Source organism: Anastrepha ludens, chromosome 3, assembly GCF_028408465.1.
Source record: "Anastrepha ludens isolate Willacy chromosome 3, idAnaLude1.1, whole genome shotgun sequence".
Taxonomy (NCBI): Eukaryota; Metazoa; Arthropoda; class Insecta; order Diptera; family Tephritidae; genus Anastrepha; species Anastrepha ludens.
Window position 1 is genome coordinate 54,466,904 of NC_071499.1, and position 19,176 is coordinate 54,486,079.

The window sequence follows — 19,176 nt, forward strand, 5'->3', positions numbered from 1 at the left end:
CGTATGCGGTTATCGCGCTAATTAAGAAGAAGAAGATATATTAACCTGGATAAAAATAAATCCATTATTTTCTCGACAGATGGCTGTAGTGATCGATGTCTCGTAAAGTATCCATCAAATAATTAAAAAAAAAATTTTATGCTCGTCGTCAAGGTGACATTTCACACTAAAAAATACCTTTGTTGTTTTTTGTTTATTCTATTCAATTGTGAGTTACAGGGTGTTAACGATGAAAGCAAACAAAGAAAAAATTCGGTGCATTTTACAGTTTTTCTTTAATAAAGGCGAAAGTGCAAGCCAGGCTGCTGAAATTGTGAATGGTGTTTCTGGTGCTGATACTACAACAGCTAATTACGTGCATTTTCGGTTTCGTCGAATCCGTTCAGATTTTGATGTTAAAGATGTCGATAAAATCATAAAATTAATCGAAGTTGACCGGCTTGTTAGAAGTCGTAGGAAAACTTATGTATTTTCTTTTCCACAAACTAATAATTTATATTTCAAGACCTTCGAGAGGCTTCAATGCAAAGCCCTGCAGGGTACGTATCTTCATGCATGTGTATATACTTATATGTATTTTGTGTGTGTGTTCACATATATGCACGCCTGCAACTAATTAGCGCCTCGAACAAGCCAAGTGTGCAAAAGAATAAGAAGCGAAATAAGAGAAATATGCGAAACCATTGTAGCATACCAAACTACTTGTAGACATACATACCGACATATATATGTATACATAAGTACAGAAATGTATGTATGCATGTATGTACCCCACCCATGAGTATATACGAAATATTTTTGCGCGCATACACCCACCAACTTAAAAAGAACAAAACCGCGGGCAAACACATCGTAAATAACAAGAATAAACAATTAGTAAGCCCAAAACCGCAAAGTTTTGCTGCTTATACGCGCGCCCATTCTTCTCGCCAGCTAGCGAGTTGTCGCAGACATTGAGGCAAAGAAGGAAAGCTTCGTGCATCACAATTTCTTGCGAGTCATTTTAGTTACACTTGAGACATAGTATTGCCGACGTGACTGTGATAAGACGGTGAAAAGAGACATACAAAGTCACGAAAATTTGAAGCAAAGTGTTAATTTTTATTGGTTTTTTGCTTGCTTTATTCCGAGTTAATTAATTACGAATATGTCTGAAACCGCACCTGCCGCCAATGGCGCTAGTAAAGATGAAGAAATCACTGTTCCAAAATCAGACAGTTTCTTTGAATCTAAAACATTCCGTCTGATCTCCTTGGTTATTTACATGGGGGGCATTAGCGGTTTGGGCATGACATTAGCCATGTATTACCTGTTTATATGGGATTCACGTATGCCGCCGTTGCCGGAGTATAAACATGCGCATCATGTGGGTTAGGAGACAGTGACGGAGGTAATGAAAGAGAGAGAGAGAGAGAGGGAGAGAGAAAGAGTGAGACAGAGGAGCAGAAGAAAGGGATTGGCGTGGGGAGCTTTAATTTTTAAGTGATATCCAAATAGAAATTGGTGAGTACGTGTGTGTGTGTGTGTTCTATTCGTACAAATAAATAGTATCAATGTATTTAGCAAATTTATATTTATTAATCAACAAACAGGATGCTTAAATGCTAAAGATACAAAGATACAAACAAAGACCTTATGGCAAGAGTCTTACAAGTAACTTTTTAAACCCAAACTTAGAGTAAGAAAAATCAAAGTCTAAGGGAGAAGAATAAGCATCAAATAGAGCTAGTGCCTTCCAAAAGAGCAGCATTTATTTCATAAATAATTTTATATTAGCAATACCCATAAAAAGCAATTCATTACAACGGAAAATGCGTGCGAGAACATTAAAATTAATTTAATCAGCAGATACGAACACTCAATTGAGCCCGCGCAAATATCAAAGATAAAACCCATCGAGAACAAAACACACCTAGACTCTAAGGACATGAGATTTATTAACAAGTAACGGGAGCGATAGGGCGGAATGGGATTCAAGAACCTCATCGAGCGCAAAGTAAAGCGCACAAAAGTTCTCTAAACAGACTTTAATCTATTAATATATACTGCGTATTCTAACCCGGACCGAACTAAGGATGCGTACAACAATTTGAGAGTATATGGATCAGAAACCGAAGAACTACTTCGGCGAATAAAGGTTAACATAGCGAACGATTTGGAAAGAAACAAATATTCAGCACAGTCATCGTTCATAATCCAGACACTCTAAGCACATTTTCTTAACCATCCCACCCCCTCTCCTCTCCGCCCGCTCCATCCTCTGCTTTCATCCCATCGGTTTACTCCTTCACCTCACTTCCTTCACAATGGTATCACAAAGGACGAATTCATTTTTTCTTCGTCCAAGTGTACCCACTCCTTGGGCACCTATTCTAACCTAACCTAGGAAGAAAAAAGTTTATGTAGATGGTGAAGTTGAGCTTGGAGTCGCTCTCTTTCGAGTATAGCGCGCCATTGCTTGTCTGTATCTATACTTTATCTGTCCAGTTCTCAAGTGTCAAATATAATTATCGTATGATGCCATTTGCGACAACTAGAACATCTTTCGATAGGGTGAAAAGGGGGCGGGAAATATTCGAAAATCATTCCGATATAAACTGAATTAAATATCTAAAGCACAGGAGCTTGTTTCCAACAATTTTTTTTTACTTAACTTTAATAAGTTTTTCATGAGAATATGATTCCTTCTGCATATTAGAAAAAAATTTCCTTTGTGCAAACTAAAAAAAAATTCAACAAATTTTCATCCACATTTCAAACTATGTAATCGGGATTATTAGAAAAATTTCGATTGAACAGTTGAGTATGCAATGGGTTACAAATTGAATTTCGGTCTAATAAAGTGCAAACTTCAAGTGGCTCAAAACTCGCATTGATTTCTAAAATTGTTTTCTTCTGGCGGTCTTATGCATTCTTTTCATTTAACGAATGCTCGACATTTGTTTTTTTGTGTAAGTAATCGGACCAATACGGATTATATGACTCCGAAATGCAATTGAGTGAACAGATTCCGAACAACAACAGAAGAAGAGGGGTAGAAAAGACGTATGAAACCTAGCCTCAATACGCTTAATATATTTACTGACGGCTCGAAAATAAAGAACGGAGTAGGTGCAGAGATTTATTGCGCACAGTCGGACATCAGGCGGCCAATTAAAGTCCCTGACCATTGCAGTAGGTGCTAAACCTATAAAACTGGGCGTGACAATCTGGTCTCCGGCCAGGTCATTCCACAACAAACTACGTGACTAAGCCAACAACAGCGTGACCAAATTAGTGCTGTATTGAGTGTAATTTCAAACAAAACAAAAAAACATTTACTCATTTTGCAGGCATCCAGTGACTATTTTGAGCTCTCAACCTACCACAAAAATGTCAAATCCTCAATCGAAGCTGGTTTAACCACAAAGCACTTAACCCTTACATACCCCACAAATAAAAGTTCAAAGGTGTGATATCTCCCGATCCCGGTGGTTAATCCACTGGTCCGAGACGAAAACGAGATATAAATTCCTCACCGAAACGATGGCACAATAAGTCCATTGCTTCACGGGTTGTATGGCAAGTAGCGCCGTCTATTAGAACCAAAAGTTATGGAGACCACGGGCTTCGATTTCCGTTCATCCGGCTCAAAAAGTCCTTTATCATGACGTGATAACGTTTGTGCTCTTCTGCACAAGTACGGTAATTTTGCTTATTGTCGTAGTCATTAAACCTAAAATGGGCCTCACCGCTGTACACCATCAGTTGGCCTAAGTGCTCGGTGAACACTTTCCATAGAACGAAAATTTTCGTAATAATATACAATTTTACGATTTGTTTGAGGCGTAAGCCTTTCCACGCTGAAATGTCAATTAGTAAGGGAGAAAGGGGAGTTGTGAGACGGGTTTTGTTTTTGGACCCGTATTACTCAAAATCTTAATATTCTGCATATGTCAACGATGGAATCTTTAGTCAATGAATACTGGAAGCTATTGGTATGGCCTATTTAACAAAACTACAATTTTCCTTAAAATTAAAATTGTATATAATAATATAAAATATAATACGAAATACAAAAATGTGGGGAGTTGTGAGACACCATGGTTTAAATCAATAAAAATGCCTTATTTTAGTTGTTAGTTCTTTATTAAGCTGAAAAATAAAAAAGAAAAGTCAATTCTTATAAAAAAGTGTTTAAAAAATGCAATGCCATCAATCTGATGATTCGCAGTGAGAACATGTATAATAACCAATTCGTAAATTGCCACACTTTAGGTGCACAGCTCGATCGCATTCATTGCAATGAATGGAGTTGTTTCTGCTTAATTTTTTCAGCATTGCACCTTTGCAGATGATGCAAAAATGATACATATACAAACAATGCATGAATATTGCGAGGTACTTATGAAAGATGCGTTAAAACGTCGAAAAAAACGGTGTCTCACAACTCCCCACATTTGTTGTCTTACAACTCCCCAAATGGTTTTTTTTTGTAAATGGCCGCGTAGTCATAAGCACATCGAACGTTCATGCCCAAGTGAATGTGTAAATTCAAAGCTAATAGGACAATTAATAACTTGTATATATTAACATTTGCAATTTGCTTCAACAACTGATCGAATGTATCGCAAAACAAATGATGAAAAAAACTTACCGAGAAATTCCAAAACACAGTAACTGGAGAGACGCATCGAAAGCGTGTAAATACGACCAATGCTAGCTGAAAAGTGAGATCGCATCGAGAACACTTGTTGACACTTAAAATCGAATGTAAACAAATGAATAATGCCGAAAGGTAACAATGTCTCACAACTCCCTGTGTCTCACAACTCCCCATTCTCCCCTACTGAAAAAGTTATGTATTTAGTTTGACAGTAGTTACGTGTGATCTGTCAAAAACCCCCTATAGCCTATTGGAAAAAGTACCACCAATGTGATCACCCTTTACTAATATAGATTATGACAAAAATCCATCTAGGATTTAGAGAGGAAAAATATGGGTCTTTTTAGTAAAACTATGACTGAAAATTTGAAACAAGAGCTAAAAAAGAGCTCCATCGAACCTGGGAAGGCAAACGAATTTACTGACCATAAAGTCAAATTTTATTTCTCTTTTTAAATCTCTTTTAAAAACTTTTTTTAAATTTTCTAATGGTCGAGTAAACAGAAGCGAAAATGCATTTTTGTTCGGATGTTTGCTTTTTTTTCCTTGAAATTACCTTCTATTGAATATGTAGCAAAAAACTGCGGCAAAACCATATAACGAAAAGTTTCAAACTTTAAACAAAATGTTCGAAAATTCCATCAACACTTTCAATCTTTTGACTGGGTATGCAGTTTTACAGCCCACTGAGTTCTAGTAGAACAAAGTGCACGCTTCAAGTGACTATAAACCCCTTCTGATTTTTAAAACATTTTTTTCGCTGAGGTGTTAGGATTTGCTAACTTCTGTCAGCATTTTTTATATAAAAGAAAAAGCCCAGCATCATCAGCAAAAAAAAAACGAAATGCAAAGTTTTATAGCTAGCCGAGAATTACATACTTGATTTCCACATATATTGCGTATACGCACTGTCATAGTTCTGCGCACGATCCGTGTTACTCATACGCCTTGTTGGTTTTTTTTATTTCCTTCCTTATTTAGTAAACTTAATTCAAATAAAATAATATATTAGTTTACTCCACTCGTTGCTAGGCTGGAGGGGGATACAGGAGAATCTGTTCCATTCATCTGTAATACCTCATTTTGGTGAGAAGCATAAACACCGCTCTTAACTTTAAAAAGTTTATGTGGTATATATATAGTCCCCACAGAAACAGAAAGAGCAACTCAATCAAATGAGGGCTCATAGTTCAAGAATAACTGCATATTGTGATCCCTTCGTGATTTCTTCAGTGACGACTACAACGGAGTGTTTATCGAGGAACTTCTTCTTCACTTCTTTAGCATATACCACAATTTGAAATATGCTCGTGGAGTATAAAATCCCTAATGAGTTTTTTTGAATTAAGGGGCGGTACACAAATAATCATTTGCAGAGACAGCCCTATTATCCGCGATGAGAACTGTGAGAATCCAAGTTAGTGTCTAAGGCGTAACCATTTTCATTTTGGCTCCTTCTAAAAGTGTAATATTTCACTGTCATTGCGGCATTCCGTAACGACGATTTTAGGTAAAATTTATTTACTCTATCACACACATCCTGTCTAATAGAACGACTACTTTGATCAGCTCAAAGCTGGTACCACCAATTTAGACTTTTGATAGTAATTTTTATTAATTTCAAAATTAATAAAACTTCGTTCAACTTATTCATTTTATAAGTGAAAATTATGGTTGGAATAAAATTTAATTCACCAACATCAACCCAACTGTAAAATTAAAGGGCATTTTCTTGCATATTTAAAGCGTCTTGAATAGCGCTGAAACTAAGCTAAGTTCATAAGGGTACTAAGAATGTATCTAATTCCGTTAGTGGTAGAAAGGTCAACATTAAAAAGAGTTTTGATTGGCACAAACAGACTTTGGGTTTTCAGACAAAGTCATTTGAAAATATATATTTACGGAAATCAATAAGTAATTTATTCCTGTTACTCCAAACAGTTCTTCTTCTTCTTGATTCGCACGATAGCTGCTTACATGACTTTGGCTGTGTTTAACCAAATGCTTCAGTCGATTCTTTTTCGTGCTAATCAGCGCCAGTTTGACACACCAAGTGAAACTAAGTCCTTCTGCACCAGATCTTTCCAACTCAGAGGAGGCCTTCCTCTTCCTCTACCGCACCGAATACTTTCAGAGCCAGATAGTTTGTATTGATTTGGACGACATTACCTGACTAACATGTCTATGTCGTGGTAAAGATCATATAGCCACCGTTCCATCGCTAATGTACAAAGTTCCATGAATCTTCCGCAGAATCTCTCTCTCATACTCTCCAAGGCACACCTCATGGGATGTTGTCATCGTCCCTGCTTCTGCACCATTTCTTCGGACTGGCTGGATGAGAGCCTTATAGAGTGTTAGTTTTGCTCAACGAGAGAGGATTTTACTAATCAATTGCCTACTTAATCCAAGGTAGTACTTGTTGCCACAGAGATTTTACGTTGGTTTTCAAAGCTGCCTTTATTATCGGTGTTAATGCTGGTTCCTTGATAAACGAAGTATCCCACAACCTCGAAATCCTGACGGGAGGTACTTCGTTTTGTCCGCGTTCACCACCAGGCCCAATGCTTTGCTTCTTTATCCAGTTTGTTAAGGACGATGATACCAATAACATCGACATACATCAACAAATTGTACGATCTTATAAGGGACTGTGTCTGATTAAGTTCTGCGGCTGGCACACTCTTTTCCAGCATCATGTTAAAGAAGTCACACGACAGGGAGTCGCCTTGTCTGAAATCTCGTTTGGTATCAAACGACTCGGAGAGGTTCTTCCCAATTCTGACGGTGGTGCTAATATTAAGCAGCGTCATTTTGTATAGCCGTATTAGTTTTGCGAGATGTTAAATTAAGATATTCCGGCATATAGGCAATTCCTTTTCTTACTGTCGAATGCAGCTTTAAATACGACAAAAAGCTGATGTGTGTCGATTCTCCTTTCATGAGTATTTCCCAACATGTGGCTTATTGTGAGTATCGGATCGATTGTAGATTTTTCACATTAGGTTAGGGTTAGGCTGCTGATGTAAAAGCCCATTTGGACAAAAAATTAAATTTGTCCATTATGATACAGAAGAAAAACAGAGAGAGAAGAACCGAACAAGTAGCGGGAAAAAAGAAGAAAGAGCTTTGGATTGGAGAAAGATAATGACCAAACGTTAGCTAATTAAATTCGTATTAACCTCTTCAAGCTACTGATGAATTTCTAGATATGTGATATTTAAACCCGCAATGGCGGGATGATTAGATGACTGAATCTTTGCCCAGAGCGAGAAGCTGAAATGATTCCACCTCATCGACCAGACAGCTTCTGCTGAAATGACTTTTAGGAAACCTACGTCTCGCCGCATGGGTACCTAACGGTAAATGCCCCGTAAGGAAGCCCACAAAACTCGAGCGCTTGCGATTTGATGGGCTTAAAAGTTGCTTCGAGCGCCATCATCTACCTGCGGCCAAAAGGATCTCCCGCCTTTGCATGTTTGCGTCTAACTCATTTCGCGATGAAAGCGTCTCCAGGGTACCCTGTTCAGCTCAGCAATTTCCCGCTATGCCATTGCGGCCGGGAGCCCAAATGACCCTAATATCGAAGTACTTCGATTGGCTTTCGGAGTATTTTGTTTACCTGCCTTTCAATAATTACAAAATTAAGCAACTAGTGCATAATTGATTGCGGCTGCCTCCACTTAGAAAACTCCATAGTGGTCCGGTAGCCTATATTTGAGCTTGTTGAGATTAAATAATAAATAAGATAAATTTGAAATTCCTGCCGAATTGGTTGGTTGGTTGGTTGAAGTGGTGATTCATCCTGAATTCAACTCGCGCTTACGCGCCATTTTGTTGCCACGTCCTCGTACCAACTTGTTTAACGGTTATTTACAACATGGCTATATTCAGTTTGTGCGGTTTAAAAACCTTATTAGGCTATTGATGTCTAAGCCAGACAGTTGTTCGAGACTCTCGAAGAATGGTTTGCTAAGGGTCGACATTCTCTCCTTTCATAAGGCAGGGTATTCACAGAGAAAAAGCAAAATCTTTTCCATTTTCTCTGGTTGTTTACAACTGTGACAGTGCGCGTTGTGAGGGATGTCCATTTTGGCTGCTTGTTCCCCAATAGACCAGAAGCCAGTAATCACCGCTGTGAGTCTTCAGCCATTTCTTCGTTTCATATGTGTCAGTATTGACATTTGCTGGTTGTTGTAGGTAGGCCATAATGTTCTGCTAACTTTGGATGTTATCTGGTCTCTCCATCTGCTTTCCGCGACTTGTAGATATTTTAAGGAAATAGCATTCTTGATTGCACCCAGTGGTGTGAATACCGATTTTGCAAGAATCATATACATGGCAGATCCCCCGCTTGCCAGTTCGTCTGCTTTTTCATTTCCTTCAATATTCCAATGTCTCAGGTCCCAGATTAAGGTAACTTTATGGTTTACCTTCAAGGTGGTAAGGTCATTTCTGCTTTGTTCCAGCAGTTTAGAGGTTGTTGTAACTGAGATCAGTAGCCTACAAGCTTCCCACATTGCCAGCACTTCCGCTTAGAACACACTGCAGGTATTGGGAAGAATACTCTCCCCACAAACTTTCCCTCAGCTTCGGAACATTTGCCTATCTCCCGATGTTGCATCCGACTTACTTCTCCCATGAGGGAATGTGAATGGAAAAAGCGCCCCATTGCTTGACTGCAGCTGTTTAGTTCACAAGTGTCAAATATGATTGATGTACAACGCCATTTGCAAAAATTTCAAATCTTCCGGGAGGGTTAATAATTTTGCAATATCTAATCCTTTTACGATCAGCTGGCCTTCACAACACCCTATAACTGCTCTGTTGTGGACATGAATATTCCAAAGAAGCACCCCCTACCAACCATACGTATGCACCTCTGCATGTCATTTGCCAATTTTATAAAAGAACTCATTCAACTCAATGACTGTCCAACCCACCTTTTATATGTATACTCGTGCCAACTGAGTGGCATCACTTACTCACTTACTCACTCACTACCGATAGTTGGGCAGGGGATTAATTTACGCCATAAAAGCGAAATTCAGCGCCATCAAAACTAAAAACAAAAAGTTGACAAGGCAATACAAACAAAGTTTAATCCTATTTTTCGTTTCACTAAATCCCAAGCAGCCGCACTAACATTCAGCGCTGCACGAGCCGTTTGGGACAAAGTAGCTCGGGTATATTTTTCAGTATTTTCAGCTAAGCAACTGTTATTGCCACTGACTTTTTGATAGCTCTGCTAAAAACGTGTCGCCGCATTTTGCGTCTGTCAATTAATTTACAGCTATGTGAATGGCAATTAAATGCGATTCTGATTTGATTTCTGTTACGACTCACATTTAAATTGCGCCGACAACAGCCAACGCAGCGCAGTTGATATTTCGAGTGGCAAGAACGCAACTACTTAGGTGAAAATGTCGGAAAATTTAGCCAAAATTGTCAATATAATTGAATCGAGTGTGATTAATAATAATGATAATGACGACGAGTCTGCTGCAGCGGCAGCGGCAACGGCGACAGCATCAGATGCAGATGCAAATGCAACGCCGACAGCAACATCACCCACACGCATAAGAGGCTCACGCCCAACAACTGTCAGGATATCCACCGGTCACTTGCCGTCCTATCGTTTGCATGAAAACGAGGAGATAATGGCGCATAAACCTACTTTTTCAGAGCGTTGCATACGCTACCTAATGGTGTTGATCTATTTGTGTGGCCTGTGCAGTTTGGGATTTGCCCTTTCGGTTTATCATATTTTCTTTTGGGACTCGCGCATGCCACCGGTGCATAAGAGCATGATTATGAAGAAGCCACCAGGATATGGTTAAAGTAGTGAGTGATGGGAATGAGTGTGCAAATGAAGGTGCATAGTTTCGAATGAAGAAATTTATAAAGCAAACTAATAATGCGAAAATAATGAAAATTTATAAAAATTAAGTCGAAATAATCTAAAGGAAAATAATTAATTTTAAAAAGCCTAAAAAACCTATTTAAAAAAAAACAAATGTGAGAGAAATCAGTGAGAAAAATCAACGAGAAAAGCAATAACGTAGGTGAGTTGCAAAAATTATAGAAATTCCTAGCCTAAGGTCATTCGGCCGCCGTAGCCGAATGAGTTGGTGTGTGACTACAATTCGGGAATTCGTACGTTCGAGTCTCCGTGTATTAATCACCAAAAAGTTTTTTCTAATAGCGATCGCCCTCCGACGAGTGTATTTCTGACAGGAAAAAGCTGCTCCTAAAAAATCATTTGCCGTTTGGAATCAGCTAAACTTAAGGTTCCTCCATTTGTTGAACAACGTAAAGACGCACGCCACAAATAGCAGGAACAACTCAGGCAAACATCTAACATAAGTGTATGCGCCAACTATTTATTCTTTTAAGTCATACTTATTGAATACTTAAGTCAATTAGCATCGAACACCTTCGAATACTTCGCTAAATCAGTGCTTTATTTCGCCACCTCACAAATCCTCTCCCTTTTCACCACATTAGTTATTGGCAATCGCAGATATTTGGCCATGTCAGCGATAATCGTTCGAAACAAATCACAGCCATGTGACATTATGTCACCTTTCATGCCATATCGCTAAGATGTGAAGCCAAGTTTCGTTCGTACGTTTCATCGGCACAGCTTGCGCGGCGCATTTCCGGCACTTCTACTTGTACTTACTTCTAAGCCACATAGGTGGGTTGGGGCAGCCGAGCTTTGCTTTAGTTAGGTGGCTTGATTTAGTTTGATTTGATTTAATTTGCTGCGCGCATAGCCTGCTAACACACTTTTCCAGCGCACACTTCGTTCATTCACGAGGAAACCTTGCAAAGCCAAATCGATATGGATTAAATACCTGCGCTAGTGTGTGGGCACATAAGTATGTGTGTAAGTGTGTTGGTGTGTTGCTCTCTAGCGCTCTTTTGTTTGTCTTTCTTAAATGCTGGCGATCGATAGCGCCAATGGCAGTGGCTAGTTAGTTAACTCACTGAAAACTTGTATTCTTAAATTTATTAAAAGGAAATTTAATTTAATTAAAAAAATTTGAAGAGCTTTACTGTTTTGTTTTTTGGTTTTTTATATATAATTATAATATTTAATCTACTGTGAAATATGTTCATATACGCATATAATTGACGCTTACACCCTTTATTGCGTGTTTGGCCGAGCGTCTCCTCGTATTAGTGGTGTCCATCTGCTGTTGCGCCACAAATGGAGCGACTCGAAATGGCAGATGGGTTTTTTATGAAGAGCTTATTCATGGCACAAATACACTCGGCGGAGGGCGACCGCTATTAGAAAAATCTCATTTTTATCAATTGATGTTTCGTGCTTGTGGTTTGGAGCCTGTGCACTTCCGAATGGCTGTTCGGCTACGGCGGCTGCCGGCTGTGAAATAGCAGAACAAGAATTCAAGAGCCAAAATTAAAGACCTCGAAATGGGTTTTTAAAGTTAAACGCTATTCTGATGGTGCAGTTGTAATGAGCAGCTCGCTGAAACAGAGCATTGATTATTCGGAAACCTTTTCGCCTGTGCTGAAATACAGTTCATTTTTGTTTGCAATGACTTATCAGTGCATCAATTTTATGGAAGTGTGAGTCACGCGGACCAGATGGCATATATCCTCTCGTGCTGAAGCAAGGCATAGAGTCCGTGAATGCAGCCTTAAAGAAAATCTTTACTGCATGTCTGGCACTGGCCTATATACCACGCTCTTGAGGGATGGGGAGGGTCACCTTCATCACCAATGTTGGAAGAGATGACTACACCAGCCCCAAAAGCTTTAGACCCCTCAGTATGACTTCTTTCATCCTAAAGAGTCTAGAACGGCTAGTGGAACTGCGCATACTTCAGAAGTCGCTGAAGATTCACCCTCTTTCTCCATTTCAGCATGCCTATCAAAGTGGAAAATCTTGCGAGTCGGCTTTGCAAAACCTTGTTGGTAGGGTAGAGCTAGCCACCGACAGGAGGAACTACGCTATGGGCATATTTTTGGACATAGAGCCGGCGTTTTATAATGTCACTTTTGATAGTATATGCAGCTCTGCTAGTAGTCACGGCATAGACCGGGTGCCACTGACTTAGACTCGTTCGATGCTGGCCCAAAGAATCGTCACGGTGCAAGCAGAGGAAAAGCTGCTGGTGTCATCCGAGGTTAATAGAGGTTGCCCCTAAGGCGGTGTGCTGCCTCCATTGCTCTGGTGCATGGTGATCGATCCTCTGCTCACCACCTTAAACGACTCGGGAGTCTACGCACAAGCATATGTGGACGACGTTGCCTGTTTGGTAACAGGCCCTTCGCTTATGAACATCTGTAGGAAGGTCCAGAAACCTCTGGATATGATTGACACTTGGCGCTGTGCGAATGGGCTATCGGCAAATTCCACTAAGACTAGCATTGACCTCTTCACAAGAAAGAGGAAGCTTAATGGACTCGTTACATTTGAAAAATACTAATCGATATTAAGTGCCACTGATTAGGTTCAGTAATACTATATTTACATTTCTTACACCTATTAAATTTATTTATTTAATGTTTATTTTGAGTCTTTATAAACCATATAAACCTAGGCTAGAAGTGGGAATCCTCTTTTTACTATTTTTTGAAATGTGTATGTGCTCTGGTAACTAAGCTCCGGGTACCTATCTCGTTATAATTCCACGACTCACCGCACTAAGCCATTTATAAACACATATTATATTAGAAAGAAATCAATGCATAGGTAAGAGGGAGACTACTGTGATTGGTGGTAAAATTCTTTTGCAACATAAAATCGAGGTCTACAGTGGCAACCACGCTGCTATAAAGGCAGAAACCTTAGTACAGGAATTTACATTGAGGCTGATCTTCGTTACGAGATGGAATGCACTTCAACTTGGACGTATGAACGGGGACACTGTGGTGTTAAAAGCAATAAACTGGCTGATGAATTTGTAAGCTGCGGTTCTTTGTAGCGGCCAAATAGATCACAGCGGATTTTTAAGCCAAGCGTAGCGAAAACTAAGGGTAATTAGTAAAGCTCATTTGAGCCGCTGATGCAGTACTGGCGCTTGCAAAGCAACCAAATGCTTCCTGAAAAGACCAGACTAAGTATTAGCAAAATTCTGCCTCAGACAGTAAATGAGTGTGTAACGAGCTTTGATAGAAGTAATCACGGGGCACAATTTGGGATGTGTATTCCACAGACCATCTACTCAACAACATATTTTTTAATAGCTGTGGCTTTTACAAGTAGGTAAAGGCGATATCACGGGACCGGGCGAACAGGAAATAACATTTATGAAATCTTCCACAGTATTTCTTTTTTTGTGTTTTCGGTATGCATTGTGCCTATGGAACACTTAATCACCAACTGGGGGGCATTAGGCCACAGGAGACACAGAATCCTGGGCTCCTACCTACTAGAGGAGGAATACCTACCTCGGTATACTAAATATAATAGTTTTAATTAAGTAATTAGGGGTGCACAATGGATCAATCTGATCGCAGTGCAAAAAGGTCTTAGCCTAACCCATACAACCATTTACTTAATTGAAGGCAAATTCAGCTTATGGCCCCCGCCTCATTTAAAATGGTGCTGTTTGGGTGTTTCTTTAAAAGCGTGTAAAACGGAAACGAAAAAAGATTTTTGTTTTTAGTACAATATTTTATTTTCTGATCCATTGCTAAAAAATAAAATTATTTTTGGCCATACGAAGTTCGTTCGAAAAGTTCCAAAAAAAGGTATGTCGCTGGCGCACGAACTCCGGGACTCAGAGATGTGTGAAATCAAAAGGTCAAAAATGTTCTTGTTCGGTATAAATGTTGTTATCGTGTGAACTACGGTCTTAAAAAAATTTGACAAAATAGCAGACGTTCAAAGCTGAAAAACCGTTTTCCCCCTTTTTTTGCCTTTAAACGACCGACAAAATACTAAAACATTATTTTCCGAATGACTTCCAGTTAAATTCAGACTGTTAACAGACTCAGACTAAAACTCCATATAACTAGCGAATTTAGTTACGATTTATACGTATTATTATATTAGGTGCGGAACTAAGTTCTAGCTTTTTTTTATGAAAATGCAACTTTATTCTGAAAAAATGGTTAAAAGAGAATCGTTGAAAGTATTGTCCATCGCTAGAAGCATGACCGGGCAGTCCCCATGACTTTCTTTTCTTTGGATTGCTGTGGTGAATCCATTTTTCATCACCCGTCACGATGCGATGAAGAAAACCCTTCATTTTTTGCCGCTTGGAGTTGTTCACAGGTGAAAAAACGACGTTCAACATCCCTTGGTTTTAACTCATAAGGAACCCAAGTCCCCTGTTTCTGAATCATTCATTCCATCAAAGCATGCAATCACTTGGAAATGAATTGGCGGATAACTCCTAATACTGAAGCAAGCTCTTCTTGCGTTTGACACAGATCCTCATTGAGCAATGCCTCCAATTCAGCGTCTTCGAAGGTTTTTGGCCTTCCTTCACGCGAGAAAAGACGAGAACTTCCTTTTCAATATTGTAACTGGTAATGAAACGTGAACCTGAAACTAAGCGTCAAAGTGCCGAATGGAAGGCCCCAGACGAGCTACCACGCTTTTGCAGAAGTTAAGAATCAAGTCGATGCCCACATGTTTTTACGATTCCAAGGGACTTGCCACAAGGAGTTCGCGCCAACGGGCCAAACCGTCAATGCAATTTTCTATCTTCGCGTTTTGAAGCGTTTGTTGCATCGCATTCGTCGGACTCGCCCTGAATACCGCGAAGGAGGAAGCTAGCGCTTATTGCATGATAATGCACCATCTCATCGATCCACTCTTGTGACTGATTTTTTGACCAGAAATCGCATTTTAACCATCAATCAATCACCGTATTTGCCTGATATGGCTCCCTGTGACTTCTACCTATTCGGAAAATTGCATTTGAACATGAAAGGAAAACGTTTTGCGTCCGTAGAGGCCATCTAAAAGGTTTGTACCGACATCTTGAAGAACATTCCGGTCAATGACCTGAAACACCCTTTCGAAAAGCTTTTAGGTCACTCAAAACTGTGTATCGAGGCCCAATGAGACTATTTTGAATAAATAAACTCGAAGTTATCAGAACAAAGCTCCTTTTTAGCTCAGTCTTGTTTAATTTGGACTTCACCTTGTAGACCTTTTAAGGCAATGTTAATGATAAACCTATTTTAACAGGAGATAATTAGATACTTGAGATCAACTTGAGGTTAAGTGAGAAAAACGTCAAAGAAAATTTGTTGTTTACAGAAAATTAGCAGGTTTTTCAAGGTTCTACAGCTCTTCCTCATTCAGAGTTGCTACACCGCATTCTTGCCTATGTTTAGTTAACATTTTTTTGCACTGTATTATTTGCTACATTCTTCATTATCACTTTTCACATACAACAACACATTACATCAACAACAAATGCAATACATTACAACAAATTATTTTCCAATAAGTGTCATAAAATATTCCTCCAACCCAAGCTATAAAATTGTTCTCAGAATATTTCTCTTATAACGATATAATTAATTGAATTGTCTTAGACAATAATTTAATGCATTTATTAGATCATTAACTCAACCTTACCTCAACATCCCCCAACCTCACACTGCCTGAGCGCATACGAACACACAATTCCCCTTTCCTTCTTCGTACAGTTTGCTGTACTTGTAGCTATAAATCAAAAAATTTGTTCCACATTCCTGAACACAGAGAACCAGTGGACACGCCCTAGCGATTGTCAAACGGTTACCAAAAACAAAATCGCCATTGAATACCCGCACACCATTGATATCGAGAATTCGACATCTACAGGCGAGTGCAACAAACTTATCTCTGACAGCTGAACATTTTATTGCTAGAAAAGGGATAAATAAGTGAGAAGCAATGAACATGACAAGAATGCGAGTAAAAGTAGAGAGAGGTAAAAGGGGTAAAAGAAAATCGTGTGTTAACCCATTTACTTACTATTGAAACTTCAAATACAGCGAAAAGTCATTTCTCATTTAAGCGGTGCAGCTCAATAAATCTTAAAGTGCAAGCAAGGCACGACATGGCGAGCGAGCTAGCAAGCGAGCGTACGTGGTGCGGATACACAATCACACATGCGATTGATATAAACTTATATGTATAAGTATGTATATGTGTGAGTATGTACCCAGTAAACAAATGAAGATGCCATCAGAGGGCAACTTTTTAAAAAGAATCTTGAACAAATTTCTGGGTATGCCGTTTTATAGCCCATGGAAATTGTAATATAATACGAATACAGTCTAAATTCCAAGGGGCCCAAAAATGGGACTGATTTTCGAACATTTTATTGCCTACATTTTTTTGAGAATTTGGTTTCATATAAAAAACCTGCATACCCAAAAATAGGTGGTTAAAGTACTATATAGACTGACACTTGTCAAGAAGTATTCTAAAAATTCTGTTTTAAAAGTTTAAAATTTTGATTAACATTTTCTTAAATTTTCTTTTGTTAGTTTCTCATAAATTTTGGCCCATCAGGTTTTTATAAAAAAAAGTGTCTTTTAAAAGACGCGCTAATGGATTTAGAGTCACAGCCACCGAAGTGTACGGCTCTTTGTGAAAGCTGCTGTGTTCTGTAGTTGCATCATCTAGTTCGCAAAAACCGCAGACGATTGTTTCTACTAATTCTAAGCAACTAGAGAGAGTTCGTAGGCACTCCCCTATCCAGGTTTAAGACCCCATCTGATGCTCTTCTGGAGCGAAGGATAAACTCTTTATTCTGCCTCCGTCCAGTATCGTATGAGTTCTGTGTTCCCCCAATCGTTGATGAAGTACTAAGCTGACGTAAGGTTCACCTCCCTTTGCAAATCACGTAGCTAACTAAAAGAACTGCTATCCTCCATATCCTGATCACCAGGATTGTGCCCTGCAGCTATAAAATTTGAGGTCATATCACTTTGAGTTGGTACTCAGAAAAGCCCTTAAGGTCTTAGATTTCAGCGTAAATGTTTATCGGTCACTTTAAAAGGAAGTACTCTATTCAAGAAAGTTAACGAATTAATAGTACGACGTATTTTAATTAGATTTATAGCTTCGAGAATAAAGTTCTTCACATACATAATTGGTACCAGAGTCAATGTCTTCAAAAAGAAACTTATTAAATTGAGACTTTTTTCTCTACAAATTATGGCTTTCAATTTCATTCAACTCATAAGATGTTTACGCATTCTTTATATTCTATTCACCGATTTACTGCAGGCATCCTGAACCCTTCTGATATGTGTGTATGTAAAAAAGTGTGTAAGTACTATATATGAACGAGGTGTGTTAAAAAAATAAGGTGAATTTTAATTTTTCTCAAAAATATTTATTTATTCTTCAATTTCTATTTTATCTCATTCAAAGTAGTCCATCTCAGATACAATACACTTGTGCCATCGTTTTTTCCAATCCTCGAAGCAGTTCTGATACGCCCTTTTCGGTATTTCCTTGAGCTCTCGGTTTTTATCTTCTGAATCGTCGCAAAACGCCGTCCTTTCATGGGTCTCTTCAATCTTGCGAACAAGAAAATTCGCAGGGGGCCAAATCTGGTGAATACGGTGGCTGAGGCATGATAACGGTGTTGTTTTGGCCAAATAATCTCTAACAAGCCAAGATGAGTGAGCATTATCATGATGCAAGCGCCATCCATTTTGTCCCACAATTCAGGTCGTTTTTTTCTGTATTGATTCACACAAACGTCGCATAACTTCAAGGTGATACTCCTTATTTACCATACGCCCTTGCCGTAAGAACTCCTGATGTACTAAGAAAATAGTGAGCAAAACCTTGACATTTGATCGAACTTGCCGTGTTTTTTTTTTTCTTGGTCTTGGCTCTCTTGGACTCTGCCATTGGGACGAACAGGCTTTGGTTTCCATGGTGGTTTCGGTGTCTTAACCATATATCCACGATTCGTCTCCAGTTATAAACCTTTTAAGCAAATCTGGATCATCGTTGCTGTCATTCAACAATTACTGAGCGATGCTCATGCGTCGTTGATTTTGATCTAAATTCAGCAATTTCGGAACGAACTTCGCTGCCACACGCTTCATGCCCAAAATGTCCGAAAAGATTGCAGGGCATGAGCTAACCGATATGCCGACATCCTCAGCAACTTCTCTAATTGAGATTCAACTTTTCTCCATAACAATTTTCTTCACTTTCTCAACATTTTCAACGGTTGTTGATGTGCTGGGGTGTCCAGAGCGAGCGTGGTCAATCACATCTTTTCAACCTTCTGTGAAAAGGTTGTACCACACGTGAGCACAAAAGAATGTACTGCTGAAATTTGCCCACGAATAATGAGAGGACTATGAACGATCAGGCCGCCGTAGCCGAATGGGTTGGTGCGTGATTACCATTCGGAATTCACAGAGAGGTCGTTGGTTCGAATCTCGGTGAAAGCAAAATTAATAAAAACATTTTTTCTAATAGCGGTCGCCCCTCGGCAGGCAATGGCAAACCTCCGAGTGTATTTCCGCCATGAAAAAGCTCCTCATAGAAATATCTGCCGTTCGGAGTCGGCTTG

The 19,176-nt window shown here is 39.2% G+C and overlaps 2 protein-coding genes across 2 annotated transcripts in view; one reads left to right on the forward strand and one right to left on the reverse strand.

Moving 5' to 3' along the window:
- Positions 1-19,176, reverse strand: part of LOC128857960 (synaptic vesicle glycoprotein 2A) — an 84,641-nt gene that overhangs the window by 15,790 nt on the left and 49,675 nt on the right. The window lies entirely within an intron of this gene.
- Positions 1,002-1,503, forward strand: LOC128857962 (uncharacterized). The gene has a single exon (XM_054093825.1). The coding sequence runs from the start codon at positions 1,148-1,150 to the stop codon at positions 1,373-1,375; it is 228 nt and encodes a 75-aa protein (XP_053949800.1). The 5' UTR covers positions 1,002-1,147; the 3' UTR covers positions 1,376-1,503.